Raw genomic sequence first — 26,758 nt, 5'->3', positions numbered from 1 at the left:
CTTTTTTTTCTATTGCCCATTTGCTCATTTCCTCAGAGTGGACATCTCTGACACCTTGATGTATGTGTATGAAATGCTTGGAGCAGAGCTGCTGAGCAGCTTATATGACAAACTAGGTCGCCTCTTGACCAACACAGAGCAGCCATCCTCATGGCAGGTGAGTGGAGAGCTCCACCCTCAAATGGAACACCAAGCTAGAGGAATGCAGCAAACACAGAGGCTGAATATGCTGCAGATTTTTAAGAAAGGATGGTACTAGTTCTGGTTAGACCTGGGGGGAGAGCATTGTGGAAGAGAGGTGCTAAGGTAAAGTGAAGGTGCAGAGTGTCTTGGTTAGAAGAACCATCTGTTAAATCTCAGAGCAGCATGTGTGGAAGGGCAATCCAAAGTCACAAAGCTCCAAAAAGTTGTTAGAAGTGTTGAATGGGTCTGAAATGTGTAAACCTCTTCCTTGTAGTGTACGGCTGAGTTGGTGGTTTATAAAATTGGGACTGAAGGATTGCTTCGATGTCCCAACTTCCAGCTTGCTGATTTCTCTCCTAGTGTAAGACACTGCTGGTGGTTTTTGCAATCATTCTGGCACACCTCCCATCACTGTGTGGCAGCAACCAAATTATGCAAGATACCTGACAGCAGGATTGCGGACTCAACAAATGCATGCTCAATTACATCTATTTTTCCTTATCATAGGGTTTGTGTTACCACATGTTTTTGTCACTAGTCTACAAGTTAGGTTTCTGTAGTGGGAAAACTGAGGAGTGTAGTTGTCCCACTACCTCCAGTGTTACAAAGAAAATATGCCTTTACAGTTTGCTGAAAGATGCTGAAAGATTCTTTGATATGTCTCCTGTGCCATGATGGGTGGTAATGCCAGGCTAGAGGTCTCTGTGTGGCAGCTAATCAGAATGTATCTGTTCACCTTGGCATGTTGACAGTGTGTTACTGGCACAGCAAACAGTGATGGGCGTCAAGGACCAGTGACCGCAGGGGCTCCTCGTTCATCAATGTGACAGCCAAGCAAAAACCCAGCCTAGCCATGATTTACAGTCCATGCACCTGGAAGACTTAAGACAGTAGCAAACATACCAGCACTCCAGCATACTAAGTATGCAGCCTCAGCAGTCCATATCTTGCTAGAATAGCCCTTGGTGAGAGGGAGCATGGATGCAGGTGTATCCTGCCTCCTCTTGCGGGTACAGGAAGGAGAGAGACTACACAATGAGCTCATCCACACTTGCACTTGCCCCGCCCCTTTCTCCCCAGGAAACCCACTTTTTACTGCTGAATCAGAGCAAACGCCAATCGATTTTTCTGCAGACTGGTGTTTGTTCTCATGGAAAGTGGTGAGACAAATAGGACAAGTGGAAAACCTCTTGGACCCATGCTTTCAAGGTATGGGACAAGTGGAAGTGTGGGTGAGCCCTGTGTGTTATATAGCCCAGCGGTTTCAGGATGTCTAGTTGGGGTTGCACTGAAGGATAGCAGGTGCTTTATGTTGCTGGGGAAAGGGGTTCCTTGACCTGAAGAATTTGACTCACTAGATTCGATGCCCCTGCAAAAAGCTTACTGGTGAAAGAATTATTATTGTGCTACTAAGTGTAAAGGATCAACAACTCATCATAACTTTTTATGGAAGTTAGCCCTGCATATTTTTTGTAAAAATGAAATCTAGGTTGGGGACTTTTTCAACATACTGTCTCTGCCTTCATTGCCTTCAAGTTTGATTAAATAAATTTAAAATATTTATATATCACTGTTCCTTTGGGTAGTGGTATTTGAACCACCCTTTGTAAAATTCAGCACCAACATGCAGTCCATGTTGCAAATCGGATGAAGGGAGGTATATACATTTAATAAATAAAAAAAATTAAAATATCTATGTGGGGCATTAGAGTTCGGCCTGGGCTCAAGAATGAAATCTTTTTTCTCTGGCAGCACACAGAAGCTTTGCTTTATGGGTTCCAGTCCATCGCAGAAACAATAGATGTAAACTACTCGGATGTAGTGCCTGGCCTCATTGGGCTCATTCCTCACATCAGCATCAGCAATGTGCAGCTTGCAGATACGGTTATGTTCACTATTGGTAAGAAGACTGGGTATGGGGAGGGAATGGGTGCTAAAAGGGAAGGTTAACCCAAAGAACCTCAGGCTGTTGAGGTCTTACAACACTATGGAACCAGCAGTCCATAGGCTGGATGTGGCCTGTAGGGCCTCTTCATCCAGTCCACAGTACCCTCTCCTTGCAGCTCCTGACTCTGCATTTTCTGTCTTTCTAGGAGCACTTTCAGAGTGGCTGGCTGACCACCCTGTCATGATCAACAATGTCTTACCCCTGGTGCTACAGGCTCTGGGCAATCCTGAGTTGTCCATCTCTAGTGTCTCAACCCTTAAGAAAATCTGCCGTGAATGCAAGTATGACTTGCCTCCCTATGCTGCCAACATAGTAGCTGTCTCTCAGGTAACTGAAATAATGGTCTAAGGATACATGGTTTTATGAGACAATGGAAGTTTAAGTGACTGACTAGTTTTGAGCTGTATGTAAAGGAGAGATCATTCAACAGGGCTTAAAGCAGTAGGAACATTCTGAGGAGGATATCTGCGTGTGTATGTGAGATTTAGTGGGGTAAATATTTATTGCACATTGTCAGAATGGGAATTCTGACTGCATGTATCAGTTAAAATAACTTGAATCTTATCAGTTTGAAGGTATGGGTGCATCTGTTTTGGCAGCTGGCAGGGTACGTTGACTTTGAGCTACTTCTGCAGTGGAAATTTGGTCAAGATTCAGCTCAGCCTTCTGCTTAACTAAATGCTGTCTTTGGTTTCCGCTTCACATTTCCTGCTAGAAGAGGAAAAATTATGCTTGCAGGGTGTGTGGAGGAAACAGAACTGTTGACCCTTGTTGCTGACATTATGGAGCTTGGGAGACAAGCTATATGAAACCGCTGCCTATAATGAATCACTGATGACTACTTATCCATTATGAAGCATCCTTGAGAAGGGTTGGCTTTCACTGTAGGAGGGAGAGGGTGCTTATTGATTATTTATTCAGCTATTTATAAGCTGCATTTTAAGATCAAGCCCTCACCGGTATGTAAAAAGATTGATGCAAGATAACAATAGGTACATCAGACAGGTGTACAACTACTATGAGAAAGCTGCTCTGAATCATACAAGTCTTTAACACTCTTCAGGAAAAGCAGTAGAGAGCTTTTCAAGGCCCTCTTAAAAGCATGTATGGAAGGGGCAAGCTTAAGTTAATCAGAAGGGAGTTAGCCTTCTCTTGCTTATCCACTTTTCCTTGAAATTTCATAGCGCCCATGCTCCAGATCAGTGTTTGTCTCCCAGAGTTGTCAGTTGATATTGTGGTTGGAGCATTGTTAAATGTTTCTGCTGTGGGGCGAGTACTCACTTTCTCACATCTTTCCTTCTATAGGATGTGCTAATGAAGCAGATTCACAAGGTAAGATACTTATACTCCTCCCTGGTGCAGAGGGTGAAAGAGTGTACGGAATATATGATTACCTATCAAGTTATTTCCGAAGTATTGAGCATTCCAGTCAATGAGAGGAGGATTAGAGGAATTGGTGAAATTGGATGCATGTCTCCCAAACAGAGTTTTGATCAGGAGTGGGGAATCTGTGACCCTCCAGAAGTTGCTGGCCATTGGCTTTGCAGGCAAGAACTGTTGGGAGTTGGAATCCAAAAGCATCTGTAGAGTCACACATTTTTCTTTCCTAGTTTAGATAGACATCCATTATGTTTCCAGGCATTCCAAAGCTGCATGAAAGAGTCTTATTTGTGTTTATCTGTGACTCAGGGCTCTGACAATGGCTATTTTGGTGCTAAGTTCTGGCACTAAACACAGGTTTCTGTGTTGAGACTTCCAGAAGGCATAGCTAAGACTTAAGCATTAGAGTTGACGAAGAATAGAGGGAGAATAAACTCCAACTGAGATGTAGTGTAGCATGACTTTCTGAGGATAATAGGAGAAACTAAGAATGTTGTCCATCTTGTTCTGTCCCCAGACAAGTCAGTGCATGTGGCTGATGCAAGCTCTGGGCTTCTTGCTCTCTGCCCTCCAAGTGGAGGAGATTTTGAAGAATCTGCACTCACTGATTACTCCTTACATCCAGCAGCTGGAGAAGCTGGCTGATGAAACGGTGAGCTACTTCACTTGCTTGGTGGTGGCTGTTTGCCAACCTTCTTTTAAGAAAGAATAGAGCCTGTTGTGTGTAAAACTCTACTCTTCTTCTTGCAAGTTGTGCCTTGTTTTAACCATACCTCCCTGGTCTTGCAAGCCTCTCATTTCTTATCTCTGTCCTCTGGTTTTTAAATTCCTTCCCCCTGCCCTGTTTTCCATTATGCTTCTGGAGTCAAGTATGGAGTGGGTGGGAATTGGCTGGGGGTGGGTGGGAATCAATCACTAGACTATGCTTCACAGTTGTGCTGTCCATTCTTGCTGCCAATCTGGGACATCTGATGTGAGTGGCCCATATCCTGGGTCTACTGTAACTGCTATAGTGATGCCTTGCCTTGCAGCCAAACCCCTCCAACAAGCTGGCCATCATCCACATCCTGGGCTTGCTCTCCAACCTCTTCACCACATTGGACATCAGTCATCATGATGATGATCATGAGAGCTCAGAGGTCAAGAAGCTGCCGGTGCCTCAGGGCCCCAATCCGGTGGGTGTTACATGTGTCTGAGTAGTTCTTTTTATACATTAGGGCATACAACTCCATGTTTATTTGGCTGTGTCTCTTCCCTGCCATGTAACTGTAGGCAGCTTCTTCTAACTTTTGAAGGGCAGTAGCATAGAATGGTTGAAGGGTTGTGAAAATAGGTGGTGTACAACATAGCACTGTGTGTGTGTTACTTTAACTATTGGAATGAGCCCGTGTAGATTAGCCACTTCATCACTGCATATTGTGAGCTTTTTGACGTGACTACTGAGTGATCAGAAGAGAGCTCAGAATGTCCCTTCAATTGTGTATATTTTCTTTGTGTTCGCTTTTAAAAAGAAGTGAGGCCAGCTGCACATCTGGTATTGTGAGACTTTTGAAAACTACTCTGGCATAATATGAGTTGTGGAGCAATCTCTAGAGAGGCCTCTAATACCATCTTTTCATCCCTGGATCTGAATGGTTGTGAGCTGTCTCCTCCTCCTCTAACTGTAGTAGACCAAGCCAGTTTCATAATTATCTTCTATCTTCTTCCTCTAGGTAGTGATGGTGCTGCAGCAAGTCTTCCAGCTTATCCAGAAAGTGCTCAGCAAGTGGCTGAATGATGCCCAGGTTGTGGAGGTAATGCATCTTCTAGGTTAAAAAACAAGCAACACTTTGCCCACATAGCTATAGTTAGATAGGAGATTCCCAGGTTGGCACTGGTGGTTGTTGGCAGAACTTGAAGAATGTATGTTTGTGATGTTGGATAAGTCTCTCTTTTCAGTTGATTCCCACATTCTGTTCAATTTGGTATTCTACTTTTAGGCTTAGGAGTTTGGCCGACCACGCCAAACTTACCTCACAGAACTGAATTGGAGGTGGGTGGAGGAAACTATATATGGCACCTCAGGCTTCTTTGAGGAAAGGTGAAGGACAGAATCAATAGATATTTAGCTAAGGAACAAGTTATTTAACCAGTCCTCCCTTGACGCAGCCCTTCCTCTTCCCACAGTCTGTGTGCTCCATTTTTGAAAAGTCTGTGAAGACCCTCCTGGATGACTTTGCACCCATGGTGCCTCAGCTGTGTGAGATGCTGGGCCAGATGTATAGCACCATTCCTCAGGCATCTGCCATTGATCTCACTCGACAGGTAAGTCTAAGTACTAGAATTCCTGGAAGCTACTAAGTTTACAATGGAGGCTGATTACTCAACAGATTAATTCCTACCCACTTAGTATCTTTAGCTTGTCTCCTTTGTTTTGTTCAAGCACAGATATTGCTCAAAATGTGTTTTCCCCCATACACACGAATTGTGTATGCACATATCTGAGAAGCTACTGTAGTGTTCCTATGCCAGCTGGTCTCTGTCTCTTTTGCTGTGTTAGCAGCAAGGGTCTTGTTGATGTTTTTAGGCAAAGAACAGGCAGCTAGACTTACACAGGGGATAGCTAGGGGCTACAAATATGGGATGGAATGGAATGGGTCAAACCAGACTGCTCTGGCTTCAGTCTCCTTTGTATTTTATATCCCCAGCTGGTTCACATCTTTGCCCATGAGCCTGCCCATTTCCCACCTATCAAGGCACTCTTTCTGCTCGTCACATCAGTTACGCTAACACTGTTTCAGCAAGGTACGTGTGCTTGGGCACCTTCAGTCTTGTGAGGCTGCCACGTTGAAAACTGCTGTTCCTGGTTTCAGCTGTTCAGACTCGACTATAAGGTGTGTGCAGGTGGGGGGAGGGAACACCTTCCTCAGGTCATGGCTGTGCTCGTTCAGTTCCAAAAGCTTTTAGCTGGTACAGATGAAGATGAAAAGCTCTTGCTGAGGTGGACTCTCTGGCATGCTTCTCCTCAGGTATCAGTGCCTGAGTGGACAGTAGTGCTGCCATTTCCCCCTCTTCCCCTGTCCTTCATGACTGGAAATGTGCCCTCCCCGTGTCAGATTCCTGGGTTACAGCCCCAAGAGGAAGATGAAGTGAGCAATCGGCTCTGAGTAGAAAGCAAGAATCACTCAGGAGTGTGTTGTAATGTCTTTCAGTTAACCCCATCATGGCTCTTTATGGAGTCGACCATATTCATCAGGGTGTTTTTTTTCCTGTGGCCTAAATAAAACATTTGTCATGTGGACTCTGTATCCTATCTCCCTGGTTCTCCAGCTCAAAGGATTCCTTTTACAGCTTTGTGAAATTCCCAGCAAGTGTTTGGACTTGCCTTTGCATGGAACTGCCATATTGACCCCAGCTGAGATGAAAAGCTTGGAATACATGTACAGATCCAGTCAGCATGGTTGGTGGGGTATCTGCTTCCTTCTCCAGGTTCTTGTTTGAACTCAGAATTGATGGGGAGCAACTAGTACTTGGAGTGATGCCCTGTTACTGCCTGACTGGGTCAGGCATAGCCAACATGGAGGAAGAGAATTCTCAGATCCAGGAAAGCTTATGTGATAATAAATTTGCTAAATTTATAATGCCACAAGGCTTTCTGTTTTGTGGAATGGAAGTATGCTTACCAGCAACCACACTGGCCTTTCCCTGCAGAAAATGCCAGAAAGTTGGGTTCTTCCCAACTAGGCAGGCATGTGGACATGGGTGTTAGGAAAATACTGTGTTGGGACTGTCCATCCGGCACTCTAGTGGATTTCCAATACTTTGTGCCTACTCCATGTCAATACTGGATTTGTTGTTTGACTCTGGAGTTGTCTTTCAGGACCAAGTAAATCATGATAACATGTATCCAGTTCAAATGTGCTCGTTCTCCACATGAAGCTGGTTTCCAGTTAGCTCCTGCTTCTCTCTTCCCTTGCTAGGGTGCAATGAGCTCTCCCCTTCCTATCCTTGGTGCTTGGCAGGGGACTCTGGGCACAGGCCTATTCCTTTGCACTTTCTTTCTGTTCTTGGGTTTCCAAGCTCCATGATTTTTGTATGTTTTGTTTCTTTAACTTGCTTCAAGCTGCTCATGTGCCTGCCCTCCTCAACCCACCCCCTTGCACCCTCCCCTTCCTTCCCTTACTCCTGTTTTCACTTGTAAATTCTTTCTGTATCACATAACTATATGATGTTGAGTTGCTGTTTGTATGATTTTTCTCTTCAGTTACATCTTTATTATATTTTTAGGGCCCAGGGATCATCCTGATATTGTTGATTCATTTATGCAACTCCTGGCACAGGTGTGTTTTAGTTTCTTATTCATTCACTTTCTGTTCTCTCTCTTTCTCTTTTTTAATTCAATTTAAACCTATTTTTAGCTTTCTGTTGACAACGTTTTTTCCTTTTAGTTGAATATCGAGTTTCTCCATCTGTTTCCGTGGAAGTTGAAAACAAAACATTCTCCTTTTTCATAGGTGTGAGTTTGCCCTTTCCATTCCCCAAGGGGCAATACCTAGTGATGCAACAAGGCTTGTAGGTTGGGTTTGTTTTCAGGTCATGTGGTGTAGCCTTGCCCAGAAGGGGGCTGCTGAAAAATTGGTAAATGTAGTTCAAGAGTTCTGGCAGCAGCATTCCAGTCCTGGTATAGATCTGCATGGTTTTCTGAAGTGACTCTGACTTCTTTACAAATGCTGGCAAGTCCATAGTTTCTGTTTATTAGGTAGGAGTGATGTATTCAGTAACTTGGTGGATCTGGGAGGGGCAGCTGATCTAATGGGCAAGCATAGCAGATGAGCCTTGTCACCCGTGTTTGACCCCAAAACCCTTCTGCACTCCAGCATTTCTGCCAAGGCTTCCTGTGTCTGGTGTTTTGTTTTCCCCCCCAGATTGTGCATCTTCCATAGAGCTCTGTCTCTAATGCTGTAATGACATCATGCACAGGGCAGGGCAAAGCAGTGGTGGTGGAATACAAACAGAGGCTGGTGGGTATCATTCCCTGGAGTAAGTGAAGGATGAAGCACCCCCAGCAAGTGGATTAGAATGAGCAATCCCTAGACTGAAAATAAGCTGCAGCACTAAGAACTGATGGAGCAGAATGGGGTGGGATCTTATATATTGATCTCCTGACTGTAATAAGATGCTTTCTCGTTGGCTCTGGTTTATTGTTGCCTAATGGGGTTTCTGTATACTGTGATGGGGGAAGTATCTGAGTGCTTAGCTCCCCCTTGTGGCAGTTAATACAGATGCAAATATGGGAGGCAATGTTGCTAATAGGTAAAGGTAAAGGGACCCCTGACCATCAGCTAATACTCACACTTCTCTTCAGTAACACAGTAACAAACTTCCAGAAAATTCTGAAATTTGACAACAGCAAATCGCAGAATTAAAATGCCACCCTTTAGAGTTCTTATTCTTGTTTTGTCATCATGTTAAGGGGATGTCAGCTATCAATGTACAGTTAAATATCAAATACTGAAATCAGTTATAATTATATAGGTGGAGCCCTATGGTGGATCCATGTTCTCAGGAAAGGGTTGGAACAATCTCATCCTAGGAGGGGGGTAGGGAGTAGCTTTAGCCAGATGAAGGAAAAGGAGTTGGAATGGTAGATGTGAAGAGAGGGACTAGGAGAAGCCCCTGGGGCATCCAGACACAGTTGAAAGCCCCACAGTAGCTCATGCAGTTCGACATGGAACAACTTGGGACCCCAGATCTTCTGACTGACTGCATCCAGATGAGATCTAATCACCAGCCAATATTCATCCTGAAGAATTAAAAAATGCAGCACTGTGTCTGGGACAGTGGGTGTCATAGTTTGGCCCATGCTGGAAATTAAAGCAGTAGTGTTTCAGTGGACTCAAAACAATGCTATTAATACTTTTTTATATTGTATGTCTTCCTCTCTTGCATATATACACACATATATACACACACACATACACACACACTTTCCTCCCTTGGTTGAATAAATATTGTTTGTTTGCCTCCATAAAATTTGAGAGAAGCTCAAATTAGAAGTTGCCTGGGTTTGGGCTGATTTAGCTACTAGTGCCCAGTATGTTTTGTTCACCGCTTCTTTTGGAGATGTGAAAGCTGGTGGTCTGGAGACACTGCACCCTGCATCTTGGGGTCACTGGCATTCTTATTGTCTCTTATTCTACTTCATCTGTGAGCCTAAGTCCCATTGCACTTTTGCTATCTCTCAGCATTCACATTAAAACTTAACACACACCCCAAAAGAGGAGAGAGAGGCTGCTGATATACTGGTTATTCCCCATATTGTCATTAGCACTTTCATTCTTTGAGTAAAAAAATAAAATACTACCTCCTGGTCCGCCAGTCCCACAAAACAGCTTACAATAAGATACAATAAAATTCTGAAGCAATATTCGAAACACTTGTAACTAAAAGATTAATTACAGTAGTCCAGCATTTGAAACTCTTCATCTTCCAACTGCCTTGCTAAAAATATGTTTGGGCCATGCACCAAAATGCATCTTAGCAGACTCTCTAGAGAGACACTTCCAAGGGCAGGCTGCCATCACCCAAAGAGTCATGCTCTTTGTGGCTACCAGCCTACATACACCTGTAGTACTTGGAGCAAGAACTCAACTAAAACAAAAGAGGCAGAGTGGATTTATATGGGAGAATATGACCCTTGAGGTAACATGGTTCCAAACTATGCATGGTTCTGGATTCTGTATGAGGCAAAGAGGACTGGGTTGCATTTGAAAGTGCAACTTCTGCAGTCTGCCATTTTCCTATAATTTGCTGACGGTGTCCCGTTGGCAGAATGTCACCTATACCCTTCTCTCTTGGAGTAAGCCTAAATTGGCAATGCCCTAGAAGACTTATGTTAACATTTGCTGTGTTTAACTTGCCCAACTGGTGGCCCATGTCCAGGCTCGTTCTGTCCCAACAACCAGGTTAAAAGACACTAGATATAGGAATATTTGAGAAGTCTGAAATCCTAGGGGAATGTTCTCCCCTCACGCTTAGTGTGGAGACAAATCAGTAGGAAAATTCTTCACAGCATCAGCATCAGGCATGCACTTTCTTTGAAGCCATCTAGTGAGACTAGAATACAGGCCTAGCAGAAGGGTCAGTTTGCTAAAATGAGAAGACCATTGAGTATGTAACAACACTGCTTGTCCATTCAAGTGGACTGGTACATTGTGAAACATAAATGTTGTGTCTGTGGGCAGAATTATGTAAGAATATATACCATTTTCCTTTCTTTGTTCAAAAATCAAATCATCTTGATTTGCAAGTATTGCCCCACTAATGCCTATATTATCCCTAAATCAAAAGACCAGCAGCCTAGGCTTAAATATAGATTTGAGCTTTCCTGAAATTGTGTGTGTGTACTGCCATGTAGAAGAAAAAAAGAAGTGAAGAGGAAAGGGAGATGCAAAAGAATGATCTTTTGTTGGAACAATTTTAATTGCTTAAAATGTCAGAACACTAGAGTCATTCCTCTAGCATAGGTGTTTACATGAAAATTTTAAATATGTTCTTAGAGGTCCTAGTTTTAGTGCACCCCCATAAGGTTGCTTTGATACAAAGGTAGTTGTTGAGAGACAAAGGGTTAGTGTCAAGTCATGAGCATATTGTGAGCTAGCACTGAGTTTCCTTTAACTGGCTGTCATTATGTGGTATATTGGCTAAATTGTTTATGGAGACCTGTATAGGTATTAATATAATTTATTCTGCATGGTTTAATTTGCTTCACTTTGGATATGAGCAAATGTTTCAGTAATGGAATACAAAGATGTGTGGGCTCAGACATTTGATTTAATTGGCCTTTTTATCTATTTCTATACTGATGGCTCACAATGCACTGTGTACTAAGCAAATCTGTTTCAACTTAGTTGGCTTTAACACATTGTGGGAGGAATTCAACATAGCACTATGGCAATCATTCTGTCAAAGCAAGCGCTTCATCTTGCCATATGGAATGATGCCCCTCTCTTCCTCCTGCAGGCTGTTTTGGGGGGCCTCCTGGCCCTTCTCCAGCCAATTTGGGTGCAGGGAGAGGGAAGAGGGGAAGCCCCATTGTGCTAGTTCTGCTAGTGGGGCTCATTAGTTGAAACTGGCCGTCAATATGTAAAAATGTACTTGGAGGGATGCAAACAAACGAAACATTCTTTACTAGGGTGATGGAATAAAAATCATTTTTAAAACTTTAGAGTATTAGCAATATTCCGTTGCAGTTTTAACAGTAGCATTTGCAATACAAGAGCCATTGAAAACTCTGCAGATTAGCACCAGGCAGATATTTACCATTGCATGACAGAAAGGGACATAACGTTGGATCATAGGAAGATGCCTTACACCAGGTCAAACCATTGGTCCATCTAGCTCAGTATTGTCTACACTGACTGGTAGTGGCTCTGCCAGGTTTCAGGCGGGGGACATCCCTAGCCCTACCTGCAGATGTCGGAAATTGTACCTGAGAGCTTCAGTGTGCAAGGCAGATGCTCTGCCACTGAATTACAGCCCTTCCCTTAACTCTCTTTGCTCCTTCCACCTGGGTGATGAACAAGTGGACAATCAAGGTGTGTAGAGTGGAAACTGAGAATGCAAAGCTTTGGAAGCTAGTCATTGCAGCGATTGGTATCCAGTTGCAGGTACAACAAGCAATACTTCTGCAGCCCCGGAAGATCGTGCTTCACTGACAAAGCACATACTTCACATAGCTATATGGGAGTATAAGTTGTTTAGGGCCCTGTTTGTTAATAGGTCTCACCTTGTTTTGCGAATGCCATGGTGGAGCAGATGTTTAGGTCATTCAGGAATGGAAGTAACAGTGGGGATTGCTGTCCAAGGTGCTGAAATGGATAGGCTCGTAAAATTCTTGCCTGTGCTTGCTGTCTATGGTGCTGAAATAAGCTGCCAGGCAGCAATATTTATATTAAGTCACAAGTAAAATCAGCCTTTTTGTAGTTTAACAGGAATACTGAAACTAGATGAGCCCCCTTTCCTGACGGTGTAAGAAAGGAATTCCCACATATCTGGATTTCTTCATTTGTAGCAAAGTAGGAATCCTAGTAGGTTGTTTCTAGGTAATGTTTCAATTACATGTGTCTTCAGAGGCTCTTAATTACCTGGAGTCCTTGATGCCCTTGACTTCAGAAGTGTCCTACTTATGTTCTTTCCCTTCCTGCCATATCTGACTTACTGTGCACCATGGCTGATGGCCAGGTAAGTGCACATGGGGGTCTTGGCCAGGGAGCTATTCTGTGGCACTTTTTTGCCCCGGCTTGCCAGAGCTGTGTTTATTGTCTGTGTATGTGTGTGTACCTTGCAGGCACTCAAACGGAAACCTGACCTGTTCCTGTGTAGCAGCCTGGATGTCAAAGCAGTATTCCATTGTGGTGAGTAGGCAGGCCCCGTAAGACTAAGCTATCAAAAAATTGAGCTCCCTTGATGCAGTTGGGAAAGCTGATTTAGCCAAATGAGGCAGTGTTTCTTAAAGGTTCAGATATATGACAACAGCCTGCATGTTTGATGTAGAAACACCCCTCCAATCAGACCAGCTGAAGCTCCATGTAAAGTCCTTACGCTTGGAGAAGGGAAGGCTCCTTTCCTTCCCGCTCCTGTGGAAAGCTTTGAATTGTGTTAGCTGAGTCCTGAAGTGTTGCTTTCCCTCTAGGTGTGATCTCCTTGAAGTTCCCTGAAGCACCAACTGTCAAAGCTGCCTGTGGCTTTTTTGTGAGTGTTTTGCTTTTGCTAGATCTGCCATTGGCCAATGGTACAGGCAGAGTTGCGTTTGGGCCAAGTGGCTTGGAAGCACTTGTGCTGGGACAGGATGGAGAAGCACCCAGAACTGGTGAGAGGGAGCCTCCTCCAAATTCCAGAAAGGAGCTTCTCCTTTCATAAGTTGCCATTTGGGCCTTTTTATTTTCTTTTGCAGTTGGGATTTTTTGTATGGAGGCATTTCCTCCTAACTGTATATGCCTCCACTCTGTTTGGACATGTATACAGGAATGTGCTTGTCTCCTACATGGAACTGGAGACAGATGGCTATATATCTGAGTTCTAGCAATACAGTTTGCATCAACTCCTTCTCACTGTTTCTTACAGACTGAGTTATTGCCACGTTGTGGGGAGATTCCACCGGTGGGACAAGTGGTACATGAGAATGGCAAAATGCTGCTGCAGGCTGTGCTTGAGGTAAGGAGTGAGGCTTTTCAAGCTAAGTCAGGGACAGTTAGAAGGAATAACTGGAAGGAGCCATGATCACAGATAAGCTGCACTTATTCCAGTATGTTTTATTAATTCAGCTCCCTTCTAACCAGAATATCCCTGAATGATTTGCAGCCTGATCTAGTATTTCGTGTCTGTCTTGGAAGCGTGTTCCACTAGGTTCAGTGGTGCTTACTCCCAAGCAAGTGTGCCACCTTGGCCACTTCCTTTTTAAAAACTATTCCTTGATGCAATCTGCTGGAGCCTTCTTAGGTTTGTAATGTAATGCTCCCTCCTGCAGTGCAGGCTCCTGGGAGGATTATTGTCTGGTGTTAACTGGATTTGCTCCATCTGCAGGGTGTAGGTGGCCAAGCCGCACGCAACTTGATGGATCACTTTGCTGAGATCCTCTTTGCTCTCAACAAGCACTGCTTCAGTTACTTGAGTGTCTGGATCAAGGAAGTGATGCAGCAGGATGGTTTTCCATCAGCCCGTGTCAGCCCTGAACAAAAGGAAATCTTCAGCCAGCAAATTCTCAGGTGAACTTTCTCTTGAAGACTTTTCTGGAAGACTGAGTTGGGGGAGATGTGTGAGCAGGTTTCTTGGCTCTTCAGCTTTCTATCTGTGCCCCCAAATTGTCATGAGTGATCATGATAGATACTGAGCATTTCTCCAGGTTCAATAGTCCTCCCCAGAATCTTCTACAATAAAGAGCTTGCTTATTTTTTTATTTTTTTGTAAATTAATTAAGATGTTCAGAAAGGTTCAAGGTATTTATATAAAGTAGAGGTAAATAGAAAAGGGCAGCACAGAAACTAAACATAAACTTGAGTTTTTATCCTTGTAGAGACATGGTACCTATCTTGGTGTTGCTTTGGTTTCTCCTTTAAGCCCCTGCTACTCCATGTAAACACCCATGAATTCACCAGCATTTAATAATTATTATAACAGGAACATAAGCAGAGCCTGCTGTATCGGGCCATTGGCCTGTTCTGGCAGGTTCTTCTTGTATTGTTATGGCTGGAAGAGCAGGATTCACTAGATTAATCCAGCCACCGATGAACTGAGATGCACTGGTGAACGATAATTTGCAGAACAGGAACATGAGTTATTTGAAAGAGGATGTCTTAATGGAGGGCAGCAATGATTATAGTAGCTGTGCGGACCACGTCTGCAGTACCCAGCTCTCAGTGCTGGGGATTCCATGGGTTTGGCACTGGGTGGTGCCCTTGTGTATGGGAACATCCGACTCAGCTCTAGCTGGTTTTTTTAAGTGACTCATTCACCATCCTTCTATATCAGCCTTTTATCATTATTTTTCTGTGTTAGCAGAGAGCGTGTGAACAAACGGCGTGTGAAGGAGATGGTAAAGGAGTTCACACTGCTGTGCCGAGGACTGCATGGTACCGAATACACAGCAGACTACTGAGGGGCCATGTAGCAAAACAGGAGCATGAACAGATCTGCTGGCTACCTGCCACGGCCTAATGCTGCTATTGAACCAGCTCATAGGACGATAACTGCAACTAACCTGCTGAGGCTGCTCCTCTCAAGAATGAGCTGTTTGTCCATCCCTCCTGCATGTTCAGAGGCAGCAGGCTACAAGGACTTGGAGCACAGGCTGGAGCTGAGGAGATTTCCTCCCCCTGCTAGACTGGTGCAATGATTGCCCCTTGTTTTCCCAGCACACTCCTGTAGACATATCTGTGGTATTGTCTGTTCCTAAAGAGTCTGCCTTTGCCCTGCATGAGGCAGCTTGTGTCTGACTGAAGTGGAAGGCCCTGCAGCCTTGAATTATATTAAGGCTTTTCTAAGCTGTGGTGTTTGGTGAATTGGGGGAAGAGATGTAACTTCTGGACAATATTGGGCAGGGGAGGGTAAAAAGCTGTAGCAGCTGCAGTTGCACTTATAGCTGCCCTAGCCTAACGGGTAATAAAGAAGAGTACGATGTCGTTTTGGACAAAGAAGAAATCCAAATTCTGCAACAAAGTATTGGAAAGAATCAAAGTTAGCTTCTCAGAAGGAAGCATACCTGCCAGCCTTTGCATTTCTTGGTGTGCTGGCAAAGTTGCGTAACCAGTTCAAATTTTCTTTTTGCAGTCAACAATCTATATGAGCATCCCGTGGAAGGCATATTATCATACTAGCCTGTAATATGAATGATAGTTTCTAGGTTCATTTAAAAGGGTTGCAGCCACCTTTACGTGCTCTGATGAAAAATATCCCTGGTTGCTTCTACAGCTGAAGATCAAGATGTGACAATGGATCTGAGGGTGTGCTACTGTTTATGGTGGAAGGATGGAAGAGGAGCAAATAATTTTCATATGGGGGACTGTTGGTATTGCAGGTTTGGAGACTAACCAGGTTGAGCAAATGTGCAATTCAGAATGACTCCAGGGCTAGTTTCAGTCTTACCTCCCCATACAACACGAGTAGGTTCCTAACTTGGGACTTGCTGTAATGTTTCCTAACCCTTGGTAGTGAAACTCAGTTTACATAAGAGCAGGTTGGGATGGCTTGAACCTTAGTCAATCCTTTCTATTTAACAAGAGCTTACCAAAGTAACTGTTGAACCATCTAAATAACAATAGCAGATACCAGTGTGGTAAGTACTGGAGCAGAAGTTCTCAAACACATTTGCAGGCTCCATTGAGGTGGTTTGTGGGGTGGTCAAAAGTATCTGTACTTGGCCCTGCACTTTATATTTTCTGATGATGGAGATGGACTTCACAGAACGTTGCTCACAAAAAAACAGGCATATCCATCGCATTAGAAATAAAAGACTGCAGTTATTTAGAGTATGAGTTATAAAACAAAAAAGTAGCTGGCTGAGCCCTGCACCATCCACAGCATTTTCCAAGTGGTCCATGAAAAAATGGTTTGAGAACTGCTGTACTAGAGGTTTATGTAGACATCAGCTGGAGCTTCTGCATTTCCAAGGCAAAACATATTCTTGGGGAAGAATATGCTTATGGGACAACAGAAACTGAAACAAAATCAGGCATCTTAAGTAAATGCAAAAAGTAGCATACTGACAATGCACTGTTCTAGGTCAAGTCTTGAAAAGTGAATAGGGTATACTGGTTTTTTTTCCCAAGTAAGGGTTGTTCCAGTTCAGGCAGATGAAGTACTCTGAATCTGGAAACAAGATAAGCATTTTGTGTAATCCTGGCTTGTTAAGTAACTGTTTTCACTGGTTAAAAAAGTCAAATTACATCAGAAACCTTCACATCAAATGTGGACTTAATGTTTAACTAATCAGTGCAACCAAGTAGTTTATGTGTTTTGATCAGAAATTGAAGTAGTGATCTGTAATTAAGTAATCTATAAGATGGCTTGGTGGCTTATCTTGAATAGCTGTGAAACCTTCACATTGCACATGGAAAGAACAAAGTACAGTTGGCTATATTAGGGAAAAAGCAGTACTCCAGTATTTCTATAGCAGTGGCCATGATTACACCCCGGTAAAGAGAAGTATCTACATTAATGCACAAAATAAGCAGTACTTGGCAGAGAATGTGCCTTCTAGGTTTGGGCATGTGGTACATTGCTGCACCTTCTCTCTTTCCACTGATTTCAGTGTTTCTGTCTGGTGTTCTTTGCACTGAAACATTCCTTTAAAAATTAGCATTTTGAGGCTGTGTGCTATACCTTTCAGTTATTTATTTGAAGCTCTTACTTCCATGCTGCTTATCTAAGCACTCCACATTTTGCCTTATTAGGAAAGGTATTGATCACTGGTGTGGTCATGGGCTGCTACAGGGCTTAGCATATGATGTTGCTGCTTTCCGGAACCTGATACCTATGCAACTGCTGTCCAGGACCTTGACTGATGAACTTGCATTGCACATGTCTTCATAGGTGGTATAAGTAGAATAGAAGGTACAAGCAAGAGACTGTAAGAGGCCATGGAACTGAATCTTACTTTGCAGCATGGAGCAAAAAGCAACATAATCATTACTAGCTTGTGCAAAAGACTGCCTGTTATACCTTTCTTGTGGTGTTTGGTTTTTTGTGTTTTTTTTTTGGTGTTTTTTTTTTTGGTCTGGTATGGCATGGCAGTTGGAGAATGGAATGTGGAGGTGATGTTCTGAAAATAGTGTTCAGAGGAAACAAACTTAAGGAGATTAGGAACAGTGCTCATGTCTAAACATGGCTTCTCCACAGTTATGCTGCATTTTGTAGTATGGCTTATGGAGTTGCATACTTCCTTGGTTATTCAGTATTCTTGTTTGCCCCACTCCTGTCTATCTTAGCCTTTCTGTCTATAACTCTTAAGCTATTGCTATGCGGTGGTCTCTTTCTTCACTTTTTGGACCATGTGTGAAGGGTAGAGGTGTGTGACTTCTCTACATTGCGGGTGGCCGTGTAAAACAGGGATAGCCAATGTGGTGCCCTCCTAATTATGATGGGCTACCATTACATCTAACTAATGGCCATGCTGGCTGGGGCTTGTGGGAATTGTAGTTCAACAACATCTGAAGGGCCAATGGTTAGCCACCCTGGTGTAAAATAACTCACCTGGCTGCTTCTAGGGCCTTGGCCTGCTACAGGATGCCCCTCTCACTTCAGCAAACTATTATAACAGCAGCAGAAGGTGAGCAGGAGCACCAGGAAAGCAGCTATGACATGGTATAAGCAGTGTTATAAACAGAAATATGAAAGCTTGGAGCTAAATGGCACCTTAAACTTAGGGTATGGGCACAACAACGGAATGTCTAGGCACACTTTTTTGTAACAAGATTGCAAAGCTGAAAATGAATGAACTGCAGCTAAAATATTATGTTCATTTTTCACATGGTCTATCCTTCTACTGCTCACCCCACTAATATTCTTGAGGGTCTCTTCTCCAGTCTTCAGAGAGTAGCTGGAAGTGGAAAGGTAGAAAAAGGTCCTTTCCTTCCACTCTGCAGTTTTAATCTGAAAGCTTAGGCACAGTACTGTACCCAGAGCTCAGAAGCTACTTGCGCTAATGGAATTCCATGTCGCAAAATGTGCCTAGAACAATGGGAATTTTGAACACTGGGTATAAGCTAGTCTTTCTTCTCTGTACTACCCTGTGCTATTTTATGCTGTGCTCATTTCTGGAGGTTCCCATTCTACCAGTTACTATCTCTCCTTCTCCCACTCCCATGACTTTTCTTTTTTGCTGGTATGTATCACAAGCCCCCACCCCAGGGATCATACATACGCAGCCAGATACTAAGAGCATTGGCCAGATGGGCTGTAATGTGCATAGCATACAGTGGCCCTCCTATTATCTGATAAACAATTATGACGTTGATTTGGGTGTATTAATGCTTCAGAAAAGTTGCCCAAATAAGGAGAAAGGAAGGATGCCAATGGATTTAAAATAGAACTTCATTTGGCATAGCAAGGTCTACAAATAGAGTTTAAAAATGGTTTTTTTATTGGCAAATTATTCTAAGTCTTAAAAATGTTACTAGCTTTAACTAGGTTACTAGGTTCTTGACTTAAGGGATGTATATATCCCTTACTTGGTACATCTTGTACCTTGTGCTCAATGCTGTTTTGATTCCTGATTGAATGGCAGATGTTTACACAACACAGTGCCAGCTGTGTTATATTTTTCTTCTCTATTAGGATATGGAATGATGTTTCTCCTTTCTGTTTGATAGGCAGTGTCATATAGTCATGTTCAACAGAAATAACTTTGAGCGTTATATCTGACATCTAAGGATGTCAGTGACTTATGCTTGTGGGTCGGAAATGACGAGTGGATAAACATATGCTATCCTGCTACTGGGAGGAAAGATGCTAGTACAAAACTCTTTCTCCAACACAGATCAACAGCCACCCCTTTCTTCATTCTGTGCTTTTAAACTCCAAAGAGCTGCAAAATATGTAACCTCCAGCTGAGCAGACAATGCATATTTTGTAGGACTATAACTGTATGGAGAACTATTGGGCTCCATTTCTACTTGTTTCTCTAGGATGCCATTGCCTCTCATGTTCTTGTGTGCTTCCCATAGGTTGCCCACTGTGAGAAACAGGATCCTAGGCAAGATGGGCCTTTGGTTTAATGCAGCAAGGCTGTTCTTATTTATTTACTACATTTGTATCCTGCCTTTCCTCCAAAGAGATATCAAGGAGATATATATACTTCTCCCCATTTTACCTTCAACCCACCTTACAGGGTTGTAGTGAGTTGAGTGGCCCAAGATCACCCAGTGAGCTTCATGGCTGAGTGGGCATATGAACCCTGGTCTCCAAAGTCCTGTTCAGCACTCTACCCACTATACTGGCTCTTTATCATAGGATTCTTATACCCCAGCTATTCAAAGCCTGGTTCTTGCTTCTGAGTCCTAAAATTCAATTCCTCATGCTATCAGCAAATCTAACTCTTCGAGGATACAAAATCCTAGCCTCAATAGGAAAACTTTTCCTGACTTCTAGTTATACCTTTAACACTGGACGGTGTGGATTAGATCAAGGTTCAACCAGAGTATAGAAACCTGCTCTCCTTCCTCAATCACACTCTTACCTGCTTTTCCCATGTATGAGAATACGGCAGAGGTTGAGCCTGGGCATGTAGGGGCACGATTGGCTTCCAAGAGTGCCCTAAGTTATAGCTAACTATAACTTCAACTTCCCAGTGGAAGCTGGATAAATGGGGATCTGTCGTATAATTCCACATGTGAATTAAGCTGCAATGCTACACACCCCTGTTCCCCCAACAGAACCCCAAATCTACTGTGCTGCCACTCTTAGCCCAGGGCTGCTTTATGTGCACAGATAAACACCAGCACAATTGAGAGCACAGTGAGAAGAATAGGTTTACTTAGCTTCTTAACATAAAAAACACCATTTGGCAGAACTACTGTATTGTAGATGTCAGCCAGTTAAAATGTTGATCTGTCCATCCACCAAGAGGAATGTCCAGGCCAGGGAAAGTGATATTCCTTGCCTTATACATGTGCCTAGTTGTGGGTAGGAGGGAGAAGGTTGTGATAAAAACCATGTTTGGTTATCTCATCTAGATGCAGAAAGGGAAGGCAACTTTTTCTCAGCATGGCCCGGCTGGAACTGTCATCCAGAAGGCTCATCTTCATATGCAATGGCAATCCCCCGTCGTCCAGCCACAGCTTTTGTGACTGCTGACTGCCCCAGCTGCTGCTCCAGCCCCCGCCAGCTTCGTGACTCCAAAAATGAGCCTAAGACAAAAAAGCAAACAAAACAGAAGAGCAATGATCATGGCATAAATGATTTCCCCAAGCTGAATTCCAGACACCACTCTGGAAGAGAACAGAGCTTACAGTATATTCAAGATTATGGATGAAAGAGCCCATGGGGCCCACTGCCCCACTCATTACTGCAACTGTAAAGGGAGGAAGGTGACTAGGCTGCTAATTGCTATTCTGACACTAGCATAAATCTTTGAAACATTCACCACATAACAGACTTCAAAACAGCCATTTTCATCTCCCAAGAACAACCATTAGTCACAAGAAAGGTCCTGACAGATGAGATTTGCCACCATTTGTGTGGACCGTTAACATAATCCGTTCCCGACCCCTCGGACACATACCTGCTGGGCTACTCTCAGCCATATGCATATGGCTGCGGCAGGTCACAGAAGTGCCAGAGCTTGGCTCTGGGTCTGGTGCTGTATAAAGACAAGTTGAGCGTAGCTCGCCGGTGATGAGTGAAATGCTGGGTTCACTGTCAGCCTCTGAAACCTTGTCTGGGAAAGGGGTGTGCGCACATGCTCCTGCAGGCAACAGCAAGGGAAAGAGTATCAGCTAAGCTTGGCCCATCCAGAATCATGCCCTGCTTTTACCCACCTAAGGATGATCAAGATGTGCAGAATTAGCACATGGAAAAACAGCAGTGGGTGGGGTTGGCATTGCTCGCCTGGCTTCCCAACATGATAAGAGCATAGCTACTCTGATGCTTCCTTTCCTGCACCTACACCACACTGAGCTCCCCACTGCCTTGCCCTTCATTGACCACCATTTCATATGGCAAATGTGGAGAGGACTATGGGAGGTAAGCATAGCCCAATTATATCTGCTTGCACAATGGAACTTCCCCACTTCCTCCTTTCCCAAATCAGCTCTGAAGGGTTAGGGGAACCCCTAGAATAGATTCAGGGCAAGAGGAGGGGGGAGTTTCATTGCGCAAGTGAAAGTCTTTGCACTGACAGGACATGTTACTATTTTGGATACAACCCTATGTATTTGAATTATCCCCAATGTAGAAATTGTTCCCTGCCGCTGGTCTGTCTTTGTGTGGGTGTAGGGAACTTTATGGTCATTGCTGCTGCAGCAGACTATGCCTTCAGGGCAGGCCCAAGAGCATTGGTAGAGCTGTGCAGCTTTTATGAGTCTGAAATTGCAATTCATCGTGAGACTCAAGTTATCATTATAATAAAGCAACTTTCAAACCCTTATGCCTGCAGAGAGAATTTTGGAAGTGTGTGACCAAACATAATTTCCAGAGTCTGGTGTGAAAGGAGCTCACTGGTTGTTGCCTCTACTCATTTCTCCAGTTACGAAGCCTAGTATTACCTGGTAGGAGGTGACGGAAATCTGTGACATAGCTGCCTGTCCAGGTCCGTGCTGGATTGCATGCCATCTCCAGCTCGTAGGGTGTGACCACAGGCCGGTAGAAGTCAGCTGAATCAAGCAAAGAGTTCTGTGGGCAGGCTACCAACACAAAAATGTCCACCTCTAGAAAGTTTGCCAGCTTTGCAGGGTTGGGTTTACCCACAGCCAAGGTATAGGCCCGTTTGCCTGCCCGCTGAATGATGCCACGCAGATGCTCCAGAACAGACAAGTAGTCTGCCACACCAAGAGTGCCCACCACAATGCCCACTACTTGGGCATCCCGTGCCCGCTCCACTAGATAGAGGCGTCGCCTCAGGGCCCGGTTCACATCCAATGTTTCCCGTCGGCCTTGTCCTGTCTGAGGATTAAAGGAGCTGAAGGGACACCGGTTCCAGCTCAGCATGAAGTTTGTGAGTTCTGGGCCTTCACAACCCACGTAGAACATGGCGTAGTTGTCAAGACCATGCTGACTGTCCACTACAAAGTGCCGCCCAAATTTCTTCACCAGCCCGGGAACTGGCTGAAGTTCCTTGTTATCCAGTTGAGAGAAAACTACATTGGGATAAATGGGGTGCAGCAGAGCGGCCAGGTTATCTGAGGGGAAGAGAAATGAAAGGTCATTCAGTTTAGAGACAATAACTGTCACATAGGCCTCACTGTTCCAAATACTCAGCAAGCCTCTTCCATGGACAGGGAAGGGCCCTTGTGCTAGACACTAGGTTTAAAGCTGTGATGGGGAACTCCTATCAGCCTCATGCAGCATAGCCAGTGGTCAGGGATGATGAGAGTTCTAGTCCAACAACATCTGGAGAGCAATAGGTTCCCCATCCCTGATTTAAAGGATGTAAACAGAGGGGAGTTAACTGAAAGCGAGTATTACAAGGAAAGATTACTTCTGTGGTCCTTTAAAAGAGAACAACCCCTCCAGCCGCCAAATCAGAAATATAAATTGGAACATTCACAGCAGTATTGTTTTGAATTTTCTCACTTTCATAGAATCATAGAACTTATAAAAGCCTCTTTGGCAGGTATCTGTGCATTAACTGACCACATTCCTAGTTCATTCAAACTACAAAGGAGTAAACACTGATTAATTTATGTGGTTTTGCCTTTGAACATTAGCATGCAGGTCTATTAGCTTTGCTCTGAAGAATGTTGTTGTTGAGGAAACTGCAAACTAGTATCCTAGTGGCAAATGAGGTGGGGAGCACGGAGAGAAATAGGCATTTCCTGGTTAATCCAGCCCTGAGGATAGTAGAGAGGGTTAAAAGCTGGGACTGAGTAACATTGGAAGGCAGATAAGACATAAAGGGCAGGACTGGCAAGGAGAGCACTGTTTGAGGTTAGAGGATGCCCGCTGTAGCTTTTTCCCATCCTGGCCTGATGTATCTCTTGAATACCACCCACCACCCACATTGTGATCCCCATGGTCTCACCAAGAGAATGAAAATAGGCCACTTCACTCAGCACAACCACATGAGCTAGAGGGTCTGGATGCAACTCCCGGAAGACTTCTGTGCAGCGCGCCACGTCTAGTTGTTTGCGGCCAAACACATGGAGCACGGGCAGCTTGCGGCAGGGACTCAAGCAGGCAGGGCCGTAGTGCACCACAGCCTCAGCGCCCACGTGCTCTGCTGCCACTTCATCCACGCAACAGCTAAAGAAAAGCAACAGCATTAGCTATGGAGGGCAGCTTTCCTCAAAACACCTACCACCTCTATCACACAGAAAAATGCTTCCTTTGTAGTAAATGGGTTACCATTGTAGAGACTGGATTTCCCGTCACCAGCTCACTCAGCATGCAAGGAGCCTCAGGCCTGACAGCAGATGGGAAAAATACTCTGTTACCAACACCCAAGATGCAGGAACTGGAGAGCAACTAATGATCCCAAAGTCCTACTCTCTTGTCATAAATAGTACCCCCACCCCAGCAGAGGCAGTCAAGAGACTGCTGAACATCCAGAGGCTGACATATTACTACAGAACCCCTTGAAAATGCAAGCCTGCAGTATAGTCCTATGCATGTTCTCAGCACTAAGTTCCATGTTTTCAATGAGGCTTACTCCCAAGTGTCTATAGGACTACGGCCTGAGCTTCTATCATGTGTTTATGTGGAAGGAGGTTCCTGCTGTGACCTCACCTGCCGTATGATGTGTCCCCCAGAATGTACATTTTGGCACCAGTTGCTGCTTCCATCTTGCTAGCAAGGCTTGCTGAATCTGGCAAGAGTTCATCGGGAAACTGAAGAGCAACCTACAAAACAAACCCAAGATAATTATTCAGGACATGTCCACTGTACACAGCTAGCAGTACTGTGGGTTTCCTGGGGAGTTAGGCTTTGAAGAAAAAGGTCCCATCCACATGGACAGGATTTTTTCTTGTAAGTCTAATTGCCATGGGGGGAGGGGTTTGAAGGGTGAGGGTGGCAGCACTGGGGAGAGGGTTAATTTACCCCCCCCATCTGCATTGTGACTCCCTCAAAAACCTGCATACTGAGTGAAATGAATTTCCTCTAAGCTTAATTGCAGCAGGGAAGGGCAAAGAGCAAAAGCAAAAAAAGGAGGAAGAATGGGTGGGGAGACAGAATAGAATGGATGGACATACATGTGTAAGCAGTGATGTGGGTTTGCCAGTCAATTCTGAACTGGAACAAAATCCTTCGAAAATTAGGATAGTGTGAACAGGGCAATATGTGATGCCCTAGAACACTGGCCTTCAACAGGTGGACTTGGACCCACTGGTGGGTCACGGCCTGATCCAAGATGGGTCACAACAGGAGCATAACCACCATGCAAATATATGATAAAAGATTAAGAAATAGTTTTCCATATGTATGTTGGGGTTAAAAGTGGGTCCTGGGTCTGAAAAGGTTGAAGAATACCTGCCTTAGAGAAGGGTCTAATTTGGTATTTTTATTTTACTTGTATTTAGCAAACAAGAGCTAAAAACTTGAAACTGCCAAGTTTGCCTAATGCTGTATTTGCAACTGGCATCCATTCATTGTTGATCGTGACCTTATGAAACATATTTTTTCCTTGTGGAAAAATAAAGCACCAGAAAGTGCACCTCACATCACTGGTGAAAAGGAAAAGGTGGGGGGAGAAGAGATGTGCCTTGGGCGGCCTCAGCTCTCCCATCGCTGGCATGTTCCCCCTGGGAGATATGGCCCTTGGGGGAGGATTCCACATCTCTGCCTTAAATACTGTAGTGTGTGAGCTGCTTCTACATATTTATTTGTTTGACATACTTGGTAAACAAAACTTTTTAAAAGTCCCCCATATTTAGTGCCCCAATACTTGATTATTTGGGGAGGGATGTCCACTAACTCTAGGGGAAGAACTGACATTCATGCCTGTAGCTTTCTGGCAAAAGGGCAAACTACTGTCTCACCTTAGTGAAGCCATTATCAGATACAAATGCAGCTGCTCTCTCTAGTTCATAGAACTCTTCCAGCCTGGTGGTTGGGGGACGTCCACTTGCTTCTGCAGGAATCACGGCCCGCTGCATAACCTCAACACCATCACTGCTGAATGCTGTTGCCATGGTGGCCTATATCCAAACTACAAAAATACAAGGTGATGCTCGTCCGCATAGCAATATCCCACTACTAGCAAGATGCTGGATGAGAATGGTCCTGAGCGTCAGTTCTCCAAGGTCATATTTACAGGATCATATTCTATATTAATCAGTAGGGAACCGACATAGCTAAAACCCTTTGTATCCATGCTTCTAATCACTAACACTGATTAGAATGCCTCCTTCATTCAGAAACATGCACTGAAATGGGTTTGGAGAGAGACAAGAAAATGGCACTGAAGCGGCTTGGGAAACAGAAGAACTCAGGAAGGCTCCTTACACAAAGACAGACCACCGGTCTCTCTAGTTCAGGGATAGGCAAACTCGGACCTCCAGAAGTTTTGAGACTACAATTCCCATCATCCCTGACCACTGGTCTTGTTAGCTAGGGATGATAGTAGTTGTAGTCCCAAAACATTTGGAGGGCCGAGTTTGCCTATGCCTGCTCTAGTTCCATGTTGTCAAGAGGACTGACTGGCATTTCGGGCAGAAGCATTTCTCAACCTTACCTGGAACTGCCAGGAATTGAATCTGGAACCCCTTTGCACACAAAACAATTGTATCCCCCCGCCCGCCTGCCATAAGAAACATTAACTACTGTGCCCCATTACTGTCACTCTACTCACCTAGAGGACCCCCCAACATCCACCACATGGCCACCAATACACTTCCTGGGTGGGGTTAAAGGCACCCAATGCGAACGCCACGCTCCTTTCCCTATCGGAACGCGTCTTTTTTCTATCGCTTCGCTTCTCTTTCTCTCTCCTACGTCATTAGCGGGAAGCTTTGCAGCCAATAAAAGATCCCGACACAGCAAGGCCCTCGGAAAGTAGAATAAACGGGAAGCCTATTAGCGCGGTGCATTGTGGGGGTTGGAGTTTCGCCTTCCTCCCAT

General features: G+C 44.3%; 2 protein-coding genes across 7 annotated transcripts in view; one reads left to right on the top strand and one right to left on the bottom strand.

Moving 5' to 3' along the window:
* The window catches only part of IPO13 (importin 13), a 43,396-nt gene extending 26,043 nt beyond the window's left edge, over positions 1-17,353 (top strand). For 2 of the 4 annotated variants that reach the window (XM_053392696.1, XM_053392698.1), the window contains exons 6-20: positions 37-157; positions 1,936-2,083; positions 2,277-2,458; positions 3,437-3,463; positions 4,029-4,163; positions 4,543-4,690; positions 5,228-5,304; positions 5,678-5,815; positions 6,199-6,295; positions 7,778-7,830; positions 12,840-12,906; positions 13,185-13,243; positions 13,616-13,705; positions 14,075-14,256; positions 15,047-17,353. In XM_053392696.1, the coding sequence (XP_053248671.1) occupies positions 37-157; positions 1,936-2,083; positions 2,277-2,458; positions 3,437-3,463; positions 4,029-4,163; positions 4,543-4,690; positions 5,228-5,304; positions 5,678-5,815; positions 6,199-6,295; positions 7,778-7,830; positions 12,840-12,906; positions 13,185-13,243; positions 13,616-13,705; positions 14,075-14,256; positions 15,047-15,146 (1,624 nt within the window). In that variant the 3' untranslated portion in view covers positions 15,147-17,353. Of the gene's footprint in view, positions 1-36; positions 158-1,935; positions 2,084-2,276; positions 2,459-3,436; positions 3,464-4,028; positions 4,164-4,542; positions 4,691-5,223; positions 5,305-5,677; positions 5,816-6,198; positions 6,296-7,777; positions 7,831-12,839; positions 12,907-13,184; positions 13,244-13,615; positions 13,706-14,074; positions 14,257-15,046 lie in introns of all 4 variants that reach the window. The other 2 variants (XM_053392695.1, XM_053392697.1) reach the window with 2 other exon arrangements.
* Positions 17,354-20,496: 3,143 nt separating this feature from the next.
* DPH2 (diphthamide biosynthesis 2) lies at positions 20,497-26,665 on the bottom strand. 3 transcript variants are annotated; one of them, XM_053392699.1, is made up of 7 exons: positions 26,490-26,665; positions 25,678-25,847; positions 24,428-24,540; positions 23,724-23,944; positions 22,249-22,881; positions 21,267-21,449; positions 20,497-20,892 (listed from the first exon to the last, which is right to left on the bottom strand). In XM_053392699.1, the coding sequence occupies exons 2-7, from the start codon at positions 25,828-25,830 to the stop codon at positions 20,768-20,770; spliced, it is 1,428 nt and encodes a 475-aa protein (XP_053248674.1). In that variant the 5' UTR covers positions 25,831-25,847; positions 26,490-26,665; the 3' UTR covers positions 20,497-20,767. The 3 variants fall into 3 exon arrangements, with proteins under 3 accessions (XP_053248674.1, XP_053248676.1, XP_053248675.1); XM_053392701.1 differs by lacking the exon at positions 26,490-26,665 and adding an exon at positions 26,373-26,395; XM_053392700.1 differs by lacking the exon at positions 26,490-26,665 and having other exon boundaries at positions 25,678-26,344.
* Positions 26,666-26,758: the final 93 nt, after the last annotated feature.

This window comes from Podarcis raffonei, chromosome 6 (genome assembly GCF_027172205.1).
Source record: "Podarcis raffonei isolate rPodRaf1 chromosome 6, rPodRaf1.pri, whole genome shotgun sequence".
NCBI lineage: Eukaryota > Metazoa > Chordata > Lepidosauria > Squamata > Lacertidae > Podarcis > Podarcis raffonei.
This window is presented reverse-complemented; position numbering and strand designations above follow the sequence as displayed.